This window comes from Aptenodytes patagonicus, chromosome 21, assembly GCF_965638725.1.
Source record: "Aptenodytes patagonicus chromosome 21, bAptPat1.pri.cur, whole genome shotgun sequence".
Classification (NCBI taxonomy): domain Eukaryota; kingdom Metazoa; phylum Chordata; class Aves; order Sphenisciformes; family Spheniscidae; genus Aptenodytes; species Aptenodytes patagonicus.
In genome coordinates this window covers 5213372-5230673 of record NC_134969.1, presented here as the reverse complement: position 1 = coordinate 5230673, position 17302 = coordinate 5213372, and the positions used below count along the sequence as shown (strand labels likewise).

The 17302-nt window shown below is 46.6% G+C and overlaps 1 protein-coding gene across 35 annotated transcripts in view; it reads right to left on the bottom strand.

The window, feature by feature from the left end:
• The window catches only part of EPB41 (erythrocyte membrane protein band 4.1), a 97420-nt gene that overhangs the window by 39499 nt on the left and 40619 nt on the right, over positions 1–17302 (bottom strand). For 33 of the 35 annotated variants that reach the window (XM_076357577.1, XM_076357555.1, XM_076357564.1 and 30 more), the window contains exons 2-7: positions 11654–12122; positions 9050–9280; positions 6500–6604; positions 3341–3383; positions 1246–1321; positions 515–733 (exon numbers count right to left, since the gene is read on the bottom strand). In XM_076357577.1, coding sequence (XP_076213692.1) covers positions 515–733; positions 1246–1321; positions 3341–3383; positions 6500–6604; positions 9050–9280; positions 11654–12115 — 1136 coding nt within the window. In that variant the 5' untranslated portion in view covers positions 12116–12122. The remainder of the gene's footprint in view (positions 1–514; positions 734–1245; positions 1322–3340; positions 3384–6499; positions 6605–9049; positions 9281–11653; positions 12123–17302) is intronic. The other 2 variants (XM_076357584.1, XM_076357580.1) reach the window with 1 other exon arrangement.

Genomic DNA, 17302 nt, shown 5'->3' with positions numbered 1-17302 from the left:
AGCAGAAAACCCCAAACATGCTGTAAGCTATAGCGTATACACAGAGACGAGATCTGCTCCAACCAGACTGCAGTCCAAAAATGACGTAAATCCCAAAGCAAACGTTAAAAAAAAAAAGACAAAGGGCAAGGTTAAAACAAGCAAACTTTGTATTTTCACATGAAATAAAACCACTTTCACGGCTATACTGTTGAAAAAGAGCACATATTAATAAACAATTGCAAGGCTTTGCATCTGCTTTCTAAAAACAGTTTCTTCTTCACGCAGGAAAAAAGAATTCCAGCTTCTAGAGAGATTTTGTTATAAAGTATTAGATCTTTTTTAAATAGCTGGTGCTCTCAGTAGCTGAAAATTCACACCTTACTGCTAAAGCTTCTGTTGCCGACGTTAAAAAATTGGTGCAGCAGGAAATCAAAAGCATACAACAGAGGTGGGGAAAATACCAGAAAGCCCCATTATTGCCATTATTTCCGGCTGCTGTGCACGAACAAGTCCTCCAGCCGCCGCACCTTACCTGTATGTTTTATGAAGCTCCACAACCTTCTCTTCGAGCTCTTTCGTCTGGTTTGGGGCCAATTTAAATTCACTGATGTAATCTGGGCTGTGTAGATCGGGATCATAGTCTCCCAGCTCGGACTGGACCGTGTACGAACCCAGCAGAGCCAAAGTTGCAAAAGAACAGGGCAGCCGCCCCGTAATGATGTCTTGTCTAAGCTGAAGACACAAGTAATACCTGGGGAGGGGGGGAAATAATCAAAATACTATTTACAGAGAGCATAGACAAACTTAAGAAACTTGAGGATCAAACAGAATCTCTTTTTCTATGCCACTGATGAACGCAGCATGGTGCTTGTTTCTAATTTCCACCTGTATTTTTACTTATCGGGTGATATTCCCTCAGTAAACCACGTGGAGGACAGGAGGACTTACTCCACTCTGCAAAGGGAGTAGAGGACACTTACCATCAGAAAATCTTGGTTTTAAATAAAAATGTACTTTTCTATACAAACGCACACATGCCAGGGTTATAAATGACACTGCTTTACACATGTGGACTTCAGTGAAGAGAGGGAGCATCCCACACATCCACTAAAAACAACCCAAAAACCCCTCAAACCGTTATCAGACATCAGATCTCCTTGCTGAAGGATGGAATAAGACCCAAATATTAAAAATTTCTATTCAATATTCATTGCTTTGCTGAGCGAGCTCCCTGGCTGGTAGCAAGATTCCCAGGTAATTCACCTGGTTATGTCCTCTGTCAGCTGCGCGGGATCCGGTGGATAAAACTTGACATTGAAGGTAAAATCCCAGGGACCTCCTGCAATTACAAAGAAGAGGTTGAGAAAAATAAACACACCAGAACAGCTTCATGATAGTCAGTCGTTACAAAAAAGCTGGAGATATCCAGTCTGATCTTCAAAATAGGGCCAGCGGATCATAATACTGATTTTAATACTGCTCGCTCGCCCAGCTAGCTGCTGCTTAGCAGACAGTATAAGATATGATTTCATTTACAAGAGCTAAGATACAAGCAGGAGAAAACAAAGCAGGGCAGGCAAATACACGGGAATAAACCACAACTTGTGGAAAAAATTAAATTCATTGCTAAGAGGCTAAATTACTCACATATTTTTTCACTGATTGGGAAAAAAAAAAAGATAGATTCATGAAGAGAGGTCAGCCGTGTGCTATAAGTTAATGAATTAATACTGTTTTATCACTTGACCCAATTTTCAAATTTCTCGTAAGGAGCAGATGTGCTAATTCACTCAGCAGCCTAATGCACCGTGGTCGGGTGGTCAGACCACGGTTTAAACTCGGCACAATACGAGCATCAAACTGGAAGAAACAGCAAGCACCGAGACAGGAAGAGCTTTACAAGTCCAGACCTAAATGCTTCAATACAGCTTGTTGCAAACCTTGTGCAGCACCGTTACAGGCATTAACTGGAGTGAGAATCCACATAATCACACCTAGAATTGGCATTATATGTGGTATGGACAGCCTAGGTGACACAGCTGAAGGGGTTACTCTCTCTTTTTCTTGAAAATAATCACGTTTACCCGCAGAAAATAGTCCTGACTGACCCATTAAGCACTCAAAGTAATTTTCATAGTTACAGCTCCCCCCTGCTGCGCCTTTTAACACTAGTTCAAAATAATATTTATGTCAGAAAGAGACGATACCCCTGCGCTTAACTTGCTCAGAGATTTATCGCAATCTCAAACAGGGAGGAGGGGGGACGTAGCATTCATGGATTTACTTCTTATGCAACGCCATAACTGGGATTAAACACAAGGCATGTTGTTTTCATTATACACAGTTCAAAACAAGTTATTCCAAGAAGACATTTTAGGTAGCAGAGGTTTCCTACGTATTGCAAGGAGGATGCAGAGACTGACTCCCTATGTATGTACACCAATACCTATCGGTGCACACATATTCATATGTACATTCAACACATATTCAAGTCAACTCAAATAATTTGCCATTTAACCCATCTCAGGGGACCAGATTCCATAGCAGGTTGCTCATTACACTTACGAGCTGAATTTTACCTGCAGCTCATGCCCTTTACACACATCCTGCTATCGATTCAGAGAGAAGTTGACAAGGGCAGGAGCTGTTCCTACTCCGCAGCCCTGCGGCATTTCCCCCCTAATCTGTACTTAATGACACATTTTGTTCTGCGCCCCCCACCAAAAGCATTCGTAAAACAGTATTTTACTTTCGTAAAACAGTACTTTCGAAGCAGTCAGACTTGCTCCTGAGAGAAAACAAAAGCCTCAAATTTATTTGACGCTGCCCTCATCTTGAACTAATTCAGCGCTAGCAGACCTTAAAATACATTTTTGGAGAGCATCTGGCATTTCTCCTGATACTACTCGAGCCATTTATCATTCCTATTTGGACCCCAAAACAGCCTCAGAGTCCATAAAACCTTGCTACAGCATGCAATTTTGCTCAGGCTCTCCTAGTCTCCTTTGAGATTTAAATGGTTCCCACTGACACCTATTTTCCCATCCTCCAACAGGGAGCAGATCTCCCATTTCAGCGTCGCGTGGTAGTAAGGGTAGCGTGGGTTTGGGGTGAACACACCCCAAGTTACGTTCTCCCAAGGAAATTACATTTTTTCCTAAATCTAGAGCATCACTAAGTACTTAAGAAGAAGAGAAAGGATGCACAGGCTGCTTGAACTTGTGCCAATCCCTGCCAGACACCCTCACCTGAACTCTCACCCATCCTTGGCCCCCCAGATCACCCATCAAAGCCACGCTTATTTAGGGAAGGGGGGAGAAACCACACACCCCCCACATGATAAATTCAATCTACTTACCATGAACCTGTTTTTTTATTTCTTTGGCAGGATCCAGCCACGTCTGTAAGAGGATAAAAACATTCACAGTGTAACAGACGTTCCAGAAACACCACAGAAAACTGCAAATCACTAAAAATACGGCAAAAAGACAACATTTGACATGAATGCAGCCATGGAAACTGGAGAGACGGTGCATTTTTCACAACTTTTACTCCAGTCTGTGGTCTCGGTGGGTGCATTTCCAACTCTTCACCTACCAGCTACTCGTAGGGGAGGCAGGAGGAACAGGAGGGGGAAGAAAAAAAAAAAAAGGCAGTGTATTAGGGCTGCAAGCACATAGCAGCACGTACGGTCGCAGCTGCATCCAGCTACGAGGGGCAATTGTGCAACACATTTTTTTTCTCCAGCACTTTTAAAAATAGGCAAATAGGATGTCTGCATTCATTTTAGGCACCCTGTCTCCATACTTACCCTATTCAGAACAAAGCTTGCCAAGACTTTCTATTATTAGCTATGGTTTTTAACAACCTAATCACTGAAATACGAGTGAAAACATCCAATCGCTGGGAAAAGCTGGAATATTTTACAGGAGCGTGACATAAACTTCGTCTCTTTTAAGTATGACTCAAGTTTCTAGCAATTATCTCAGCTACGAATTTAGAAATATATCCTTTTTCCTCCCCCCTCTGTAATTTGGGGTTTTGTGGGATGGTGGTGCAACATAAGCCTCAAAAAACAACTCCTGCTTTTGCCAGCATGGTCTGAGCAACTCCCAGCACATCAAGCCTGAGCCTTTGCCTTTGCAGAGGTCAGGGTCTGCCCCGCTGAAGGCGACGGCACGGTGCTAACAGCCCTCCTGGAGAGGCTACATTAAACCACCATCTTCATTTTCACGAGCCCTGAGCAGAATTTGGATGTCCAGGTCTCCCGAGGTGAAGGAATTAATTCATTGAATCCCCCAAGCTAATCTGTCTTGACCAGAAGGACATGTAACTTCATGGCAGGGAGACAGCGATACTTACATTTAATCTTATCTTTTTATATGCTTGCCCCTCTAACCTATAAAACTGGGGATACAAAATCCATTTGAAAGGTAAACATGCCACTTGCAGTCTTTTTAGGGCCACCGTTTTAAGCAAAGCATCTCTACGTCCACACTGGTGCCACGACTGCTCGTTGCTGCAGTGATAAGGGCTGGGTTTCGGGCAGCCGAGCCCGGGGTGCAGTCATGCATCCCCGGCACTCACCCTGCCTGATCCAGCAGACAATGACGGGTACAGCAATTAACGGCACTTTTATCCACATTGTGTCATGAATCAGTGGGAAACAATCCTCCCTTTCAGAGCAGCATGAGCATCAAGCTCCTTCGGTGCTGACCAGCTGCTCTATCCACTGTCACAATCTCCTATTCCCACTGTCACCCTCTGCTATCCCCATGCGGGAAAATACCCGTCTCCAGGAACGTTTAATCCCTAAATACCAAGGTGGAAAATCCCGCATAAAACCCTTCCCTGTCCGGGAATACACACGTGCATCTCCGTCTGCTCCGCACAGCTGCGGGTGAGGTGCAGAAGCTCATCTCTTGGTTTCCTATTAAGATGATTTCTACCTGTGAACCAGTAACTCAGTGTCGGGTCTTGTTTGAAGTTACAGCAAGAGAGATGGAGCTTCAGATTTCAACGTTCAATGAAACATAACCAGAAAGATTCCCAAGAAAACGGTGTTTTCCCCCCATCAGAGCAAACCAGACTTCCACCGAGCAGCTTACTCTGCACTGGAGCTAAAACTCATGCAGAGCGGCTTTACCTTCCTCAGCTCCCAGCTGTGGGACACAAATCTGACGAAACTGTCTGTTTTCAGTCCCTACAGTTAAAAAGCTGCACAGCCCCTTAGCCCTTGTCGGCTGGGGGGGAAGGAGGTGTGCGCTTTTGCTTTCGGAAGAATCAACGCCAGCACGCCTGGACGCAAGAAGAGCAAGTCCCGGGGGTCTTGGAGACGCAGCAGTGAGCTGCCCACAGCACAAGTGTGAGAAGTTGAGCTGCTCCAGCTAAACTCTTTTTGCTCTTAATTGGATCGAAAAGTACACCTATCCCTCCCTCTGCAAGCACAACAAACTCCTAGAGTAGAAAGTCCAGGCTATATACATGGAAGCAAATTTCACATACAAGAAAATAGCAAGACACCAGAGACAGTAAAACAAACCCAAGACAGAGCTCTGCCTGCCTCAAATAGCGATGGGGTGTTGTTTTGCCTGCGTATTAAAAATTCACACTTGCAATTATTAAGTATTTAATGACAAATGTCCGTCAGCCACGGTAACCTGGCCTGTAAGTGACTGCTGTAGGTGAAGCACGAGAATAGTCAGAATGTGGACCAACGTAACTGGTCTAAAGGACATAAAAGTGGGCCCCTGATTTCAACTTAGCACACTTTTGGCTAGCTTCATGAAACAGAGCTTGAGTAATTGCTTGAGTAATTGCTTGAGTTAAAGCGTAACCAAGGATTTAAAAGATAAGACACTGCTTGAGTCTAACCAAACAAAGACCTTAAACTGAAACCATATGAGTAAGAGTTTTGGGATGAAGAGTCACGTGTGTTTTTTCGCAAGGCAAAGCTTCGACTCAAAACTGCTCTGGATGGCTCCGACCAAACCTCACAAAAAAATGACACCAGTGCCAGGGCAGCCAGCTTTTACTCCTGCCGACTGCTCAGCCTTACACCTTTGGTGAGCACAGGCTCCAGGACCGTGAAGTTCCCCTGCAGTGTGTCGACATTCAGGCTCATCTTCTATAGCCTAAGAGTGGTTAACCTATTCTTAAAATCACAATAAAAAAAAACCCTGCTGCTTTTCTACAGTGAGAAAAGCCTTATCTTCCCCTAACTTCTTGAGCTATAGCTTTACAAATTAATGGCATCATTTTGCAGTAAACTAATATAATGAATTTTCTCCAGGTGAAGATACAAGTTCATGCAGCTTTTTTACTAAAATCCACACTCCTATAGTCATTTATTCACAATTTCTGCCTCTGTGATGACCCTCTTAGTCCTTTTTTGGAGAGGACACCAAAAGGAGTTTTAAGAAGAGCTTATGCACCACCTCCTCCCCAGAGGAGATTATCCTTTGAAAGAGCTGAACCCACCCCGGTGCAGAACACCCACGCAACAGCAGCTGCTTACCCTGGAGGTCGGCGTGTCCCATATGGCCAAACCAAAGTAGTCTTCTTCCAGGAGATTGAGGTGGTCACAGACTTTTTTAAGTAGATCCTGCCCCTTAGCGTGTTTCTGCAAATAGACAAAAGAAATTCTGTAGGACGGGCTGGTTTTTGCCTGCCCTCGTTCACGGGAGAGGGGAGAAAGGGCATGTAATCAAACCACACTGTACGCTATCAAGAAGGGAAAAAAGTCCTGAGTAGCTCAAAATCAGATCTCCCGGCTTTTTCTGAGCAAGCACCCCTTATAGGAAAGAGCATCAGGCATAAAAATTCAAACCGGAGAGGCAATGGGAACTGCAGTGGGTCTCTCTGCTACCACCAGCTCCGTGTCTGAAGCCCCCCCAAAGCTGAGCTTCTCAACACAACTCAGTAAACACCGAGGACTGGTAGGGATTTTCCCTCCCAAAGTACATCTACCGCACTGGTATCTCCCAGCTCCAGGCTGTCAGACAATCAGGCGCTGATCAAAAGATGATCAACGCGGGGTATGAAACTGCTGCTGCAACCCACTGCTATAGTCCCCCATTTTGGGGGCAAGCTGGCTCAGGAGGGTCACAAAAGAAACAGCGTCTGAGAACCAAAGACCAGCATTTTGTGACCTTTTCATCAACCCGATCTGCTGATGAAACCCAGCTTCTCCAGTTTTGCCTTATGCAAGGAAAGCTGCTTAGCACACAACTTCTTGCCTCCAGAAACACACTTTGAGCATTCCTATCTCCTCTTTTTTTTTTTTTTCTCTCCAAATCCTGCAGAAGTGAACTGGCCCTAGGAACAGATACCCTTTTAGTCCGAAAGCATGAAGGAAAACATCCCTGAGGCACAAAACTATGGTAACCAGAAGCAGCTAATTCTATTGGAGGCTTTGCTAAAAAGAAAGTGCAGTTCCAGTGACGCAAAATAAGCTTTACTAATGCATATTGCTTGGGCCTGCATCTCTCCTTTTAGTCATATTTGCATGGCAACTGACTGAAGACCATAGCCTTGTTTTATTCCAGTCCTTCAGCTGTAAGGTCCGTGGTGCATACGTTGCAACTCTATAGGTAACACAGTGCATGTGTTAGCCTGGATATTGCTCAAGGAATTGGCACTTAAAGACATACAGGAATTAAAAACCTCCCATGGCTGCCAATTGGAAAGGACGCCTGAAAGCACTTATTCTTCTTAGAGAAAGGCCTTTGTGCTGGTCTTTGCCTACACCTTTGCAATTCCTTCCCAATTAAGTCTTAATAAGTTCTCAAAATGCTAGAGTAGGATTATATTGGCGTTAAAGCCAAGGGTACTCGTCAAGTCAAGAGGGTCTCACCGGCACAGCAGCCCCTCCTAATCCTCTCCGCAGTGCCCACCACCACTCTCTGGACCTACAGAAAGAGACTTCTACCATCCTGCTCAAGTCAGGACCAACCACACCACCACCAGCCCTCCCACCACCAGCGTCCGTGCAGCCTGCTGGTATTTGAAGGCATCGCTGCAGCAAACTCATTCACGAAGCCACAGCAAGCTGACACCGGCGGAGAAGCTGCCACCAACGTTACGGGGAACAGTTTATTTTCGGGGGCTGCACACAAAATCCCTGGCAAAGGCTGGCTGCAGGTGGGGAAGGCCATCGGGGCGGTGATGCTCCGAGCTGATCCCGGGCAATAACAGCAGCGACGCCGTTACACAAACGGCCGGCGCTGACCTACTTGCCCAGGATCACCCAAGGTAACTGCTTTCACAAGGCGCCCTGTGCCCAGATACCCTCTCCTGGCCCATTTAGCCAGCGGGACTGGGGAAAAACAAGCTGATGGAAGTATGCTCGAATGGTTAAGTACCAGATTATTAATATTCTGGACTAGTGCTTCAATACTGAAATGGGGATTTCTGCGAGCTTTTTATTGCCCTGACAGCAAGACGGCCCTGTGAGAGAATGCACAAAATAAAGCAGAAGAAAAGCTCTCAGATTAAGGGGTTTGCAGTGCTGTAAGTCAACATAATAATTTTAAATTGTTTACTGCAAATATATTCAACTGCAGGCTAAACACAGCATGTTTCTCTTTACATCCAAGCTCCAGGAGTTATGTTAGCCAGCAACCTGATAAGTGAAGGTACCTTGGGTGAACAGAAAAGCACAAATCAACTTGACAACCCATTTTATTCAAAGGAAAGGGGCAGAAGATATTTAGGCATGCCAACCTAACACAAAAACCTAAACTCTAGTCTGGGATACAAATGAGAGAGAAGATGAACAGCAAGTAAGATAACTTTTCTTTCTTTAAGCTTCCCCCCACCTTTACAAAGCAAGGCACCCTGGAAATTGTAGAACAATAAAAAAAGAGATTCCTAGGCACCCAGAGATTTTTACAACACACTAAATAAGCTGTTATAGCTTACAGCAAGATTGTTCTGCAGTAAAGCCTGTCATGTAATTCACTGGCAGCAAATTAGACCCCTGCTAAATAGTGTTTGTGGTGATTTTTCAAGGGGAGGAGAAGGGAGAGGGCAAAGAGAAGCAGAAACAAACCCCAAAAGTACTTACATCCACAGCACACTCAAAAATGGTGTCATCCAGCAAGACAACTTTGCAGTACATGTTTCTGTGTCTTTTTACTGTTCTCTGGGCAGCTTTCAAATCCTTCTCCGCTTTGGTCTCCGGAGTCTCTTGTTTCGGCTCTGGCTTGGCGCACTCTTCCTTCACTTCCCCCCCTTCCTTGCCCCCAAGGTCTCTGCTGTCCGGCTCGTCGTCGTCCCTCCTCTCCTCCTGCGCAGGCTGAAACCCCCACAGCACCCAAGTTGCAATTTAGACGTGTCAAGCGAAAAAAAAACATCACATGAAACAAGCATTGCATAGGTGCACTGCAGGGCTGGGATCTCACCCCAGAATTAGTTATCTGACTTAACTGTGTAACCCACGACCTGGAGCAGCAGCTTGGATGAGCAAGGTAATGATACTAATTTTTAAAGCCCTTCAAGTCATTCTCAAGTCTTCATTTAATAAAGTATGTAATAAAAAAGAAAAAAGGGTTGATTAGAGAAATCAGGGCAGATTACATCATGCACATCTTCATGGTCTTAACAACAGCACCTTTTGGACCAGGAAGTTTTTCTCCTCCTAGGCAAGACACCCAGTGCACCCACCGCACATGCCCCCACACTCCTACTGCCGCCCTGGGCTTTGCTCCAGTGCACTGGAGCACTCGGTATGGCAGCAGTGGCATTAAAAGCGGGGGTCAGTGCTGAGATTTCACGCCGTCTGAGCTGACCGAGCAGCTCTCTGCCACCAAAAAGGGAAGGCAGCCTTCATACCACTCTGCCTTTGCCTACTGAAGCACTTTGTGAGCCAGTTTAATTCACTAAAATAGCAGAAAGAGATGCAATTTGGGGACAGGAGGAGGAAGGAAGCTGGGTTTTTTTTTCCATTGCCATTTCAGCAGGTTAAACGAGTTCACGGCAGGCTCTGACAAGTGCTGGAAGTGGCTCAATGCAGCAGGAGCACACAGCCACGGCAGAGGAAGAGCAAAACCCTGTCTTTTCAGCCCATCACATCTCATGAAATCACACCCAGGCACAACTGCACGGAGGTATTTAAAAACTAAATAATGTCCACAAGCTGCTGACTTCTGTTCCAGCAGGGCCAGGACAATCGGAGGCAGGGAATCAGTCAAAGCTCGTAATGCCTGTTGGTCAGCATTTATCAAACAGGCAGCACCTCGCAAATGCTTTCACAGCAGAAATATCTGCCGAGTGTCACAGTTCAAAAAGCCACTGACGTTGATCTAAATTAAGAACTAAAAAAAAAAAAAAAAAAAGGCACAAATGCTTCGTCTGAAACGAACAGCCCATGGTGAAGGAAGGCTGTGGGTGCACACTCACATGTGCTCAGAAGCAGCAAATCAAAGTTAAACAGAGAAAGAATTCATGCATTTCCTCTTGAAGACACAATTTCTGGGCTGAAACTGCCTGAAAATTTCCAGCTCCTCCCCATTCTGCTAATCCCAACCCTCAGAGGTACAAAACACGAGCAGAGATCATCCCATGGTTTTCACAGGCTCAGAAATTTGGGAAAAGAAAGAAAAAGGTGTTACCTACTACCTTCTCTACAACTTTGTAAGTTTAAGGAGGGGGATTTACAATTACTGCCTACGGTTGGCAATGCTCTAACTTGTAAAGTACTGCTCCAGAAGTCAGAGTTTGCAGATATGTAACACCTCTCTGGAGCCCATTCAAAACCTAAGGCAGGGGGGAAGTAATCCAGATTTTACCACGGATGTGCTATGACTCCAGCAGTACACACAGGTTGGTTGGGTTGTAAGAAATCCCCATCTCCGGAGAAGGGGCACCCGCCTTTCTCTAACTCCGGGCAGCCGCACTAGTAATGGCAGAGCTGCAATTACCCAAGGAGTAAGAGAGGACATCCAACGCCCTCAAATCAATAACCCCCTGCAGCTTTGTGAATGTCTCCCTGTGGGTGTCTCTGCCTCAGTTTCTACCATGCTTTAAAAACTTTAAATTTTGCATGAAAAATGACCCTGGCTGTAAAGAGCAGACATCAGACGGCTACTAGGAGCTGGGTTCAGCCCACGTGCTGTGCAGAAATCCCTGTCTACATGATGCATAAGCAGAAAATATTTGTATTTGGCAGGCTCAGCACCAGCCCGGACCAAACAGATGACCAAGTCCTGAAATGCCACGCTTGTGCTCCTTGAAGTTGAAGAAACCCTCTCCCAAATCCACGTCCTCTTGCAATCCCCACCTCACACCACTGACCTGCCTTTATTCTGCACACACCAAGGACACCCCGACGAGCAACCGCTCCGTCGTGAATTATGAATTTGAACCCTAGTTCTGATGTGACTTCCCACGCCTCAGCAGAGTAAAGAGTCAGCACGGGGCGTTTTAATTTATGCTGTGAAGTGTGAGCACAATTTCAGGAGCAGGTACTTTGCAGGACAGCATGATACAGGAATGCAAGAGTGGGAAGTAAGAGATGCAACACAGGGAGCTGACAAGAGCCTTTTTAGCACCTCATGAGTTTTCCTGATCAAGCTTACCATCCTAGGATATGAAGTTTTTATAGTTTTGGCTGAAAAGACATGTTTTCAAGAACAGAAGGGAGCATGCCACGTGGAGCAGGGTGTTTTACCTGTGTTTCTGCACTGCTTAGGGAATGGAGATCTAGTGATGGATCGGTTTTGAGCTCAGGCTCAGGAGCTGCAATTGGGGCTTTCACCAGGATGTCTTCATCAGGGCTGGCTCCTAATCCCAGGTCTTTCTGGTCACCTCCTGCCTCTTTAGGAGCATCAGTGTCTTTGTCCTCTTCAGACACTTGAGACTTGGGCCTCCTGAGAAAGGATGAGAAGAGGCGGGAGAGACCCCGGCCCTCGGAGGTGCGGCGCTCCTTCTTGCTCTGCTCCTCGTGCGTGGGCGTATCGCCGTTGGAGGCCTTCTGCTTCTGCCCTGCTGCAGGCTGTCCCTCCGATGTCTGCTGAGCCCCTTCTTCTAGGGAAGCCTCTTGTTTTTGTGTTTCAGCAGCTCCTTCCTCCTCCTTGGCTTGCTGCTGCTCTGAATTGTCAGCATCCGCCGCTAGACTCTTCTCTGTTGTCATGATGATGCTGTAAGAGAGGTGCGAAAGGTCTCAATCAAGAGCTTTCCAATATTTAAGTTTGCATTAAGCTATTCAAACCAAGCCACAAGCACAGACACACCACGTTCCCCAGCCACAGCACCGTGTCCTGCCGACTCCAGCCTACAAAGTCACTAAGAGCAAACAAATCATTCATTTTGCTACGGTTTGCTTTGATAGAAACATCTCCATCGACATTTGCCCATGCATCTTCCACCATTTGGATGACGCCGACTCCAAACTGCTGAATGCCCTAGCACCAGGTCTGCAGCCTGACAAGAGCAAATGATTAAAAAACGGAAACAAGATTAGGGAAAGGGGAGGAGATGGCAGGAGGTCTTGCCCCACAGGGCTGTCCTGAGGTCCTCTTTTCCTCCAAGTCCCTGTTCCCCTCTGGCAGCACTGGCTGTGGGAGCGGAGCAGAGGAGAATCATAGAATCATTTAGGTTGGAAAAGACCTTTAAAAGAGCATCAAGTCCAACCATATGAGAACACACACATGACCAGGCAACCTTCCTCCTACCACGCCATGCCAAAACCCCAGACGGCCTGCGATGGCTTGCCATGTTACAGCATCCTTCTCCGCAACTGCAACTGGAGGGAGAAATCTGCTGCTTGAGAGTCAAAAATTGCATGGCCAAAACAAATTTTAACAGCTCCTCACTTCTAAATGTCCCTGGAAGAGGCCACAGATCCTCACCATGAACTAAAAAAAGGGGATATTTAAACGTGATGAACCACACTGATGCTCTGCTCCAGATGGGACTCATCAGTGTTGATCAACTACATTGATCTGCACAAGAAAGGTCCAGTGAAACGGAGCAGGCTTCAGGATTCACGAGATCTTTGCATTGCACATTGGAAAAATGTAAAAGGAAAAGGCTTCCAAACAACGCCCATACCAGAGAGCAGATTTCTTCAGAGCCTGTGCTATTAAGCTGATGCAGCGTTTATTTCAACTTTAGCCTGGGCTGTTGACACAAAAAGGTGGAAATCACGTGAGAAGAATATCTATTTAAGGTATAAAGAGGACCCAAAATAATCATGCTTTAGAGAGGATAGAACTAATCTTTGCACGTTGCATCACGTGTATCTGCAGCAATAAATTGCCACTGCTTGCACACAGCAAATAGCATATAATCCAATATGCCTTTCAATCCCACCAGCCCAAGCCTCGGCATACAAACATTTGTTCAAAACACATACTTAAAATTAAGAAACATTAAGATGTCACCCTCCTACATATTAATTGCATTCAACAATTTTTATTTAACTCATCCTGATTGCCAAAATAACCAGAGTGCTTGAAAGAGAAAAGCCCTCCTAGCTTTCCAAAGTACTCTTCCCCTGCATTTAATGCAAAAGCTTACTATTATTCTTAAAGCTGAGGTTAAAACAAAGCAGCATCAGAGAACTTCACTGAATTTGTTTCCCCAGCAATGCAAATTTCCTGGGCTTACAAGGTTTGTTTTGTTTTCAGTTTTAGTTTTTGGGGTTTTTTTTGCAGGGAGGTCTTTTGTAAAAGCAGGGATGGTGACCCGCAAGGTCTGTGCTCCCATCGGAGTTATCTGGAGCTGCATCAGATTTGGGACAGGCTCTCTGAACTCTTTGAAACCTCTTCACTTGGACTTAGCCCCACCAGCCAGCTTTGGGGATGAGCTGCAGGGCCCATTTTAGCCTGGTCTCCTGCAGAAGCCAGGTTTAAAGCCTCATGCCCTACAGACCATCTCCCCCCTCAGTGAGCTGCTCTGGGTTTCTCCAAACCCAACGGAGAGGTGGAGGCCACTGAAACAGCAGCTTTCTACCTGCACTGAGAAAACAGGCATCTGAGAGCAGACAGCCTGCACGGGCATCCGCGGGCACCTGATGCACCAGGGACATCGCAAGGCAAAGATGGTGCCAAAACCCAGATGCGTCAAGGCTCCGAGCTAGACGGAGACGCAGATGTGCAGAAAACCACACTGCATCGGTTCTCCTCCTCCGGTGCTTTGCACAGGAGAAGACCAGACAGCTTGGCATAGCCCAACCAAGGCAGCGAGAGCACGCAAGGGTAATTCTCCAAAATGCTGTTGAGTTGGCATTATGCCACCTCGTTTCCCCAGCAGTCTCGCAGGAGTTTGTTTTTGCAAGATTATCACGGAACAGGCTCTGTGAGAAAGCTGTAAAATCCAAGCTAAATGAAAGGCTACGACGGATTCACGCAGCATCCCGCTGGCTCCCACCACCACCCTCGAGGAGGGGACAGCTTCGCGCCTGCCACTCGCTTCGGAGAGAAAGGAAAAAACAATCTGCAACGCTGAATTTCCTTCTCCCCTAAACCAGAAACATCTGCAGTTCGGTTCAGGAGAGGTTTTGAAGGGGCTGCGCACTCATGGGGGGGCACAGGGCTGCGATCGGTTTGCGGATGCAGCAGCCGGTGACTTGCTCCTGCAGCTCTTGCTGCTGTTTCTGTTCCTCCCGTGATCCCTTGCTAGCGCGCGTGGATGCTGCTGGCCCCATTAGCAACACACGGCTCCGTCTGCAGAGTCACCCCAGCCACCACGCAGCCAATTCACGTTATCAACAGCTCTCCAAAAACTCCTAGAGATGCTACAAGGCGGTGCAGCGGGCAACAAGCTACGTTCAGCCAAATGCACATCACCCCAAGCCCACGATGCAGGACATGCATGGCCTGGCATGGCAGGACGCCATGGCCAACTCCCAGGGCAAAGCTCCTGATGCCCTGGCATGCACAGAGTGGGATGGACGCGTTGCAAGACTGTCCCACCACGAACCCATGAAAATAGCGAGCTCCCTTTTGCACCAGCTGCCAAAGCAGTCTGCTTTGTAGTTGCTTCCTACTGTGTTTGTTTTGAATAAATACATTTGTAAGAATCATTATCTAAACACACACTGGAAGCGCACTGCTCTTGAAAATAAAAAAGAATTGAGGCTCTTGAAATGACGACTGCAGGGAGGGCACAGCTGAAGAGCAGCTCTTATCAGCCGCAGTAAACAAGAGGGACAGTCCACAAACAAACATTTCCTCTGGAAGTAGTTTTCTTTCTTTAAATACCAACCTTTCTGGAACAAGAAACGTTTACTTGTTTGGATTTCAAAGCCGCAGTCGCAGACCTTTCCTGGTGCAGGAAGGTGGGTCTCGCTGGCGATGAGCAAACATCTCCACGTCTTTCCTCCATCCCCCAGGAACCACCTTGCAGCTCGGCCAGAACCCCTCGGCAGGGCTGGGGATGCGGAGATGGGCACGTAGGAGCCCTTCCCTTCCCGCCCCTTCCCAATAAACATTTCATAGTGGCCGCCAACCCCAGTAACTCACTGGGTGCGGGCAAACATCTTGCTGCAAGACCCAAGCGCGCTCGGCCGCTGCGTGGGCTCACAGCTGGTTCCCTCCCTTTGAAGTTTTATGTTCAGAAATGGTTTCCCCTAAGCTCTTGACCGAAAGCAAAGAGATTTGTAAGCAAGCAACATAACCGAGAGGCCGTATTATTTAAAAAAAAACCCAAAAAACAAAAAGCACCTTTGCCGCACGGAGATGTTTGCTAAGTAGCATTTTGTTTCTAACCCAGCCCACAGCAGAGCCGACACAAAGAGCGCGGTTCCCGCTCTGCTGCTCTTCAACTCATTATTTGGAGAAAGCACTGCCCGCAGCCAAACCACAAGCAGGTTGGTTTGGTTTTTTGTTTGTTTTGTTTTTTTAATTAAATTTTCTCCCATCGCTATTCCGCAAGGCAATTCTGCAGAGCCTGCAGGTGCCTCGGGAGCTCCCTGGATGCCGGCAGAGGATGCTCTGCTCTTGTAGGAGCACCCAAGCAGTGCTGCTCACCTCCTGCTCTGAGCTGCCACACTTGTAAGTGCTGGATTTGGGGATTTTTTTGGTAGAGGATGAGGGTTTGGTGCCAGACAGCCTGTAAAAGGCAGGCTCTTCACAAGTCTAGTGCAGAGAAGGCGTTTAACGCTACGGAAATAAGCAAATCACAGCAAAACTTAGATATGATCCCACATAGAGATTTCAGAGTAAAAATCTCATCAGAAAAGAGTTCAAGTATGTATTTATATTTAAGCATTTTTAAGTTTAAGAACATCCTACTCCAGACAAGAAGACTTTAGCAACAGGAAGCAATCTGAAGAAAAGGTAATTGAACACACCCAGAGCAGCCTCTGGGGAGAAGAAAAATAGGCTTCTCCCACTCGAGACGACCTGCACCGCAGGTTGACCTTCCCACCGACAGCACCCCCCTTCACCTGCACCAGATCAGCCCCCAGAAGAGGACCTGGACCTCCTGGTATCCCACAGCACTACCGGGAACATCAGTGCTTCCATGATGAAGAGGGCACCCCGCACAACTCTTCTGAAAAGGTATCAGCATCTCTGAACACCAAACATCAAAGCAAACGGCTACAGGGGCACCTTATGAACCTGTTGTGCCCTGCACAGCAGACCCTCCAGCCACCCGAATATCCCAAGCCCTCCCCCCCAGTCTCAGGGCTCACCCCCCTGTTTCTATCCAAGGACGTGGCTGTAGGCAACACACAGCATCTCTGCAGGCTTGTTGTCACCTATACACTCACTCTGCTTTTCTGCATCAAGATCCTTCAAACAAAAGAGACTTAAGGCTTAAAAGGAGTACAATGGCTCATTGCTCATCCTGTTCCTAACATCCATGGTCTGATCCAACACTAATTAATATTCGGTGAGCAGAAGACAGCAAAACTCGGTTTCAACCCCACACCATTCCACGGGCTCTGCTCTTGCAGGCGTCGAAAGACAACCACCCTCCAGTCAAACCATTCCCCTTTTCCCGCCCGCACACACGCACAACAATTTATCTAAAACATGGATTTTAGAGTAGCTCAACAGATCCCAACGGCTCCCTGTTGAGAAAGCCTTCAAGCCTGGAGGATGCAGAATTACCCACTCACTGCGCCTGTGCTCCCGGAAGGTTGTCATTAAGTGATGATGAGCTAGTTCTCTGGAAATAAAGATGCTGCTCGTTTGGGTTGTTTCGTGACAAGTTACAGAGGCTCAAAGAAACACTAATATTTAGATAGATGTCTATCACTGTCTTCTACCTGTCAGCGTGCTCCAGTCTCTCTTATTTAGGCACACAAATAAGCATAGTAATAGTAAAATCTAACTTATCCCTGCTTCCAAGCCTGGAAAAACAATTT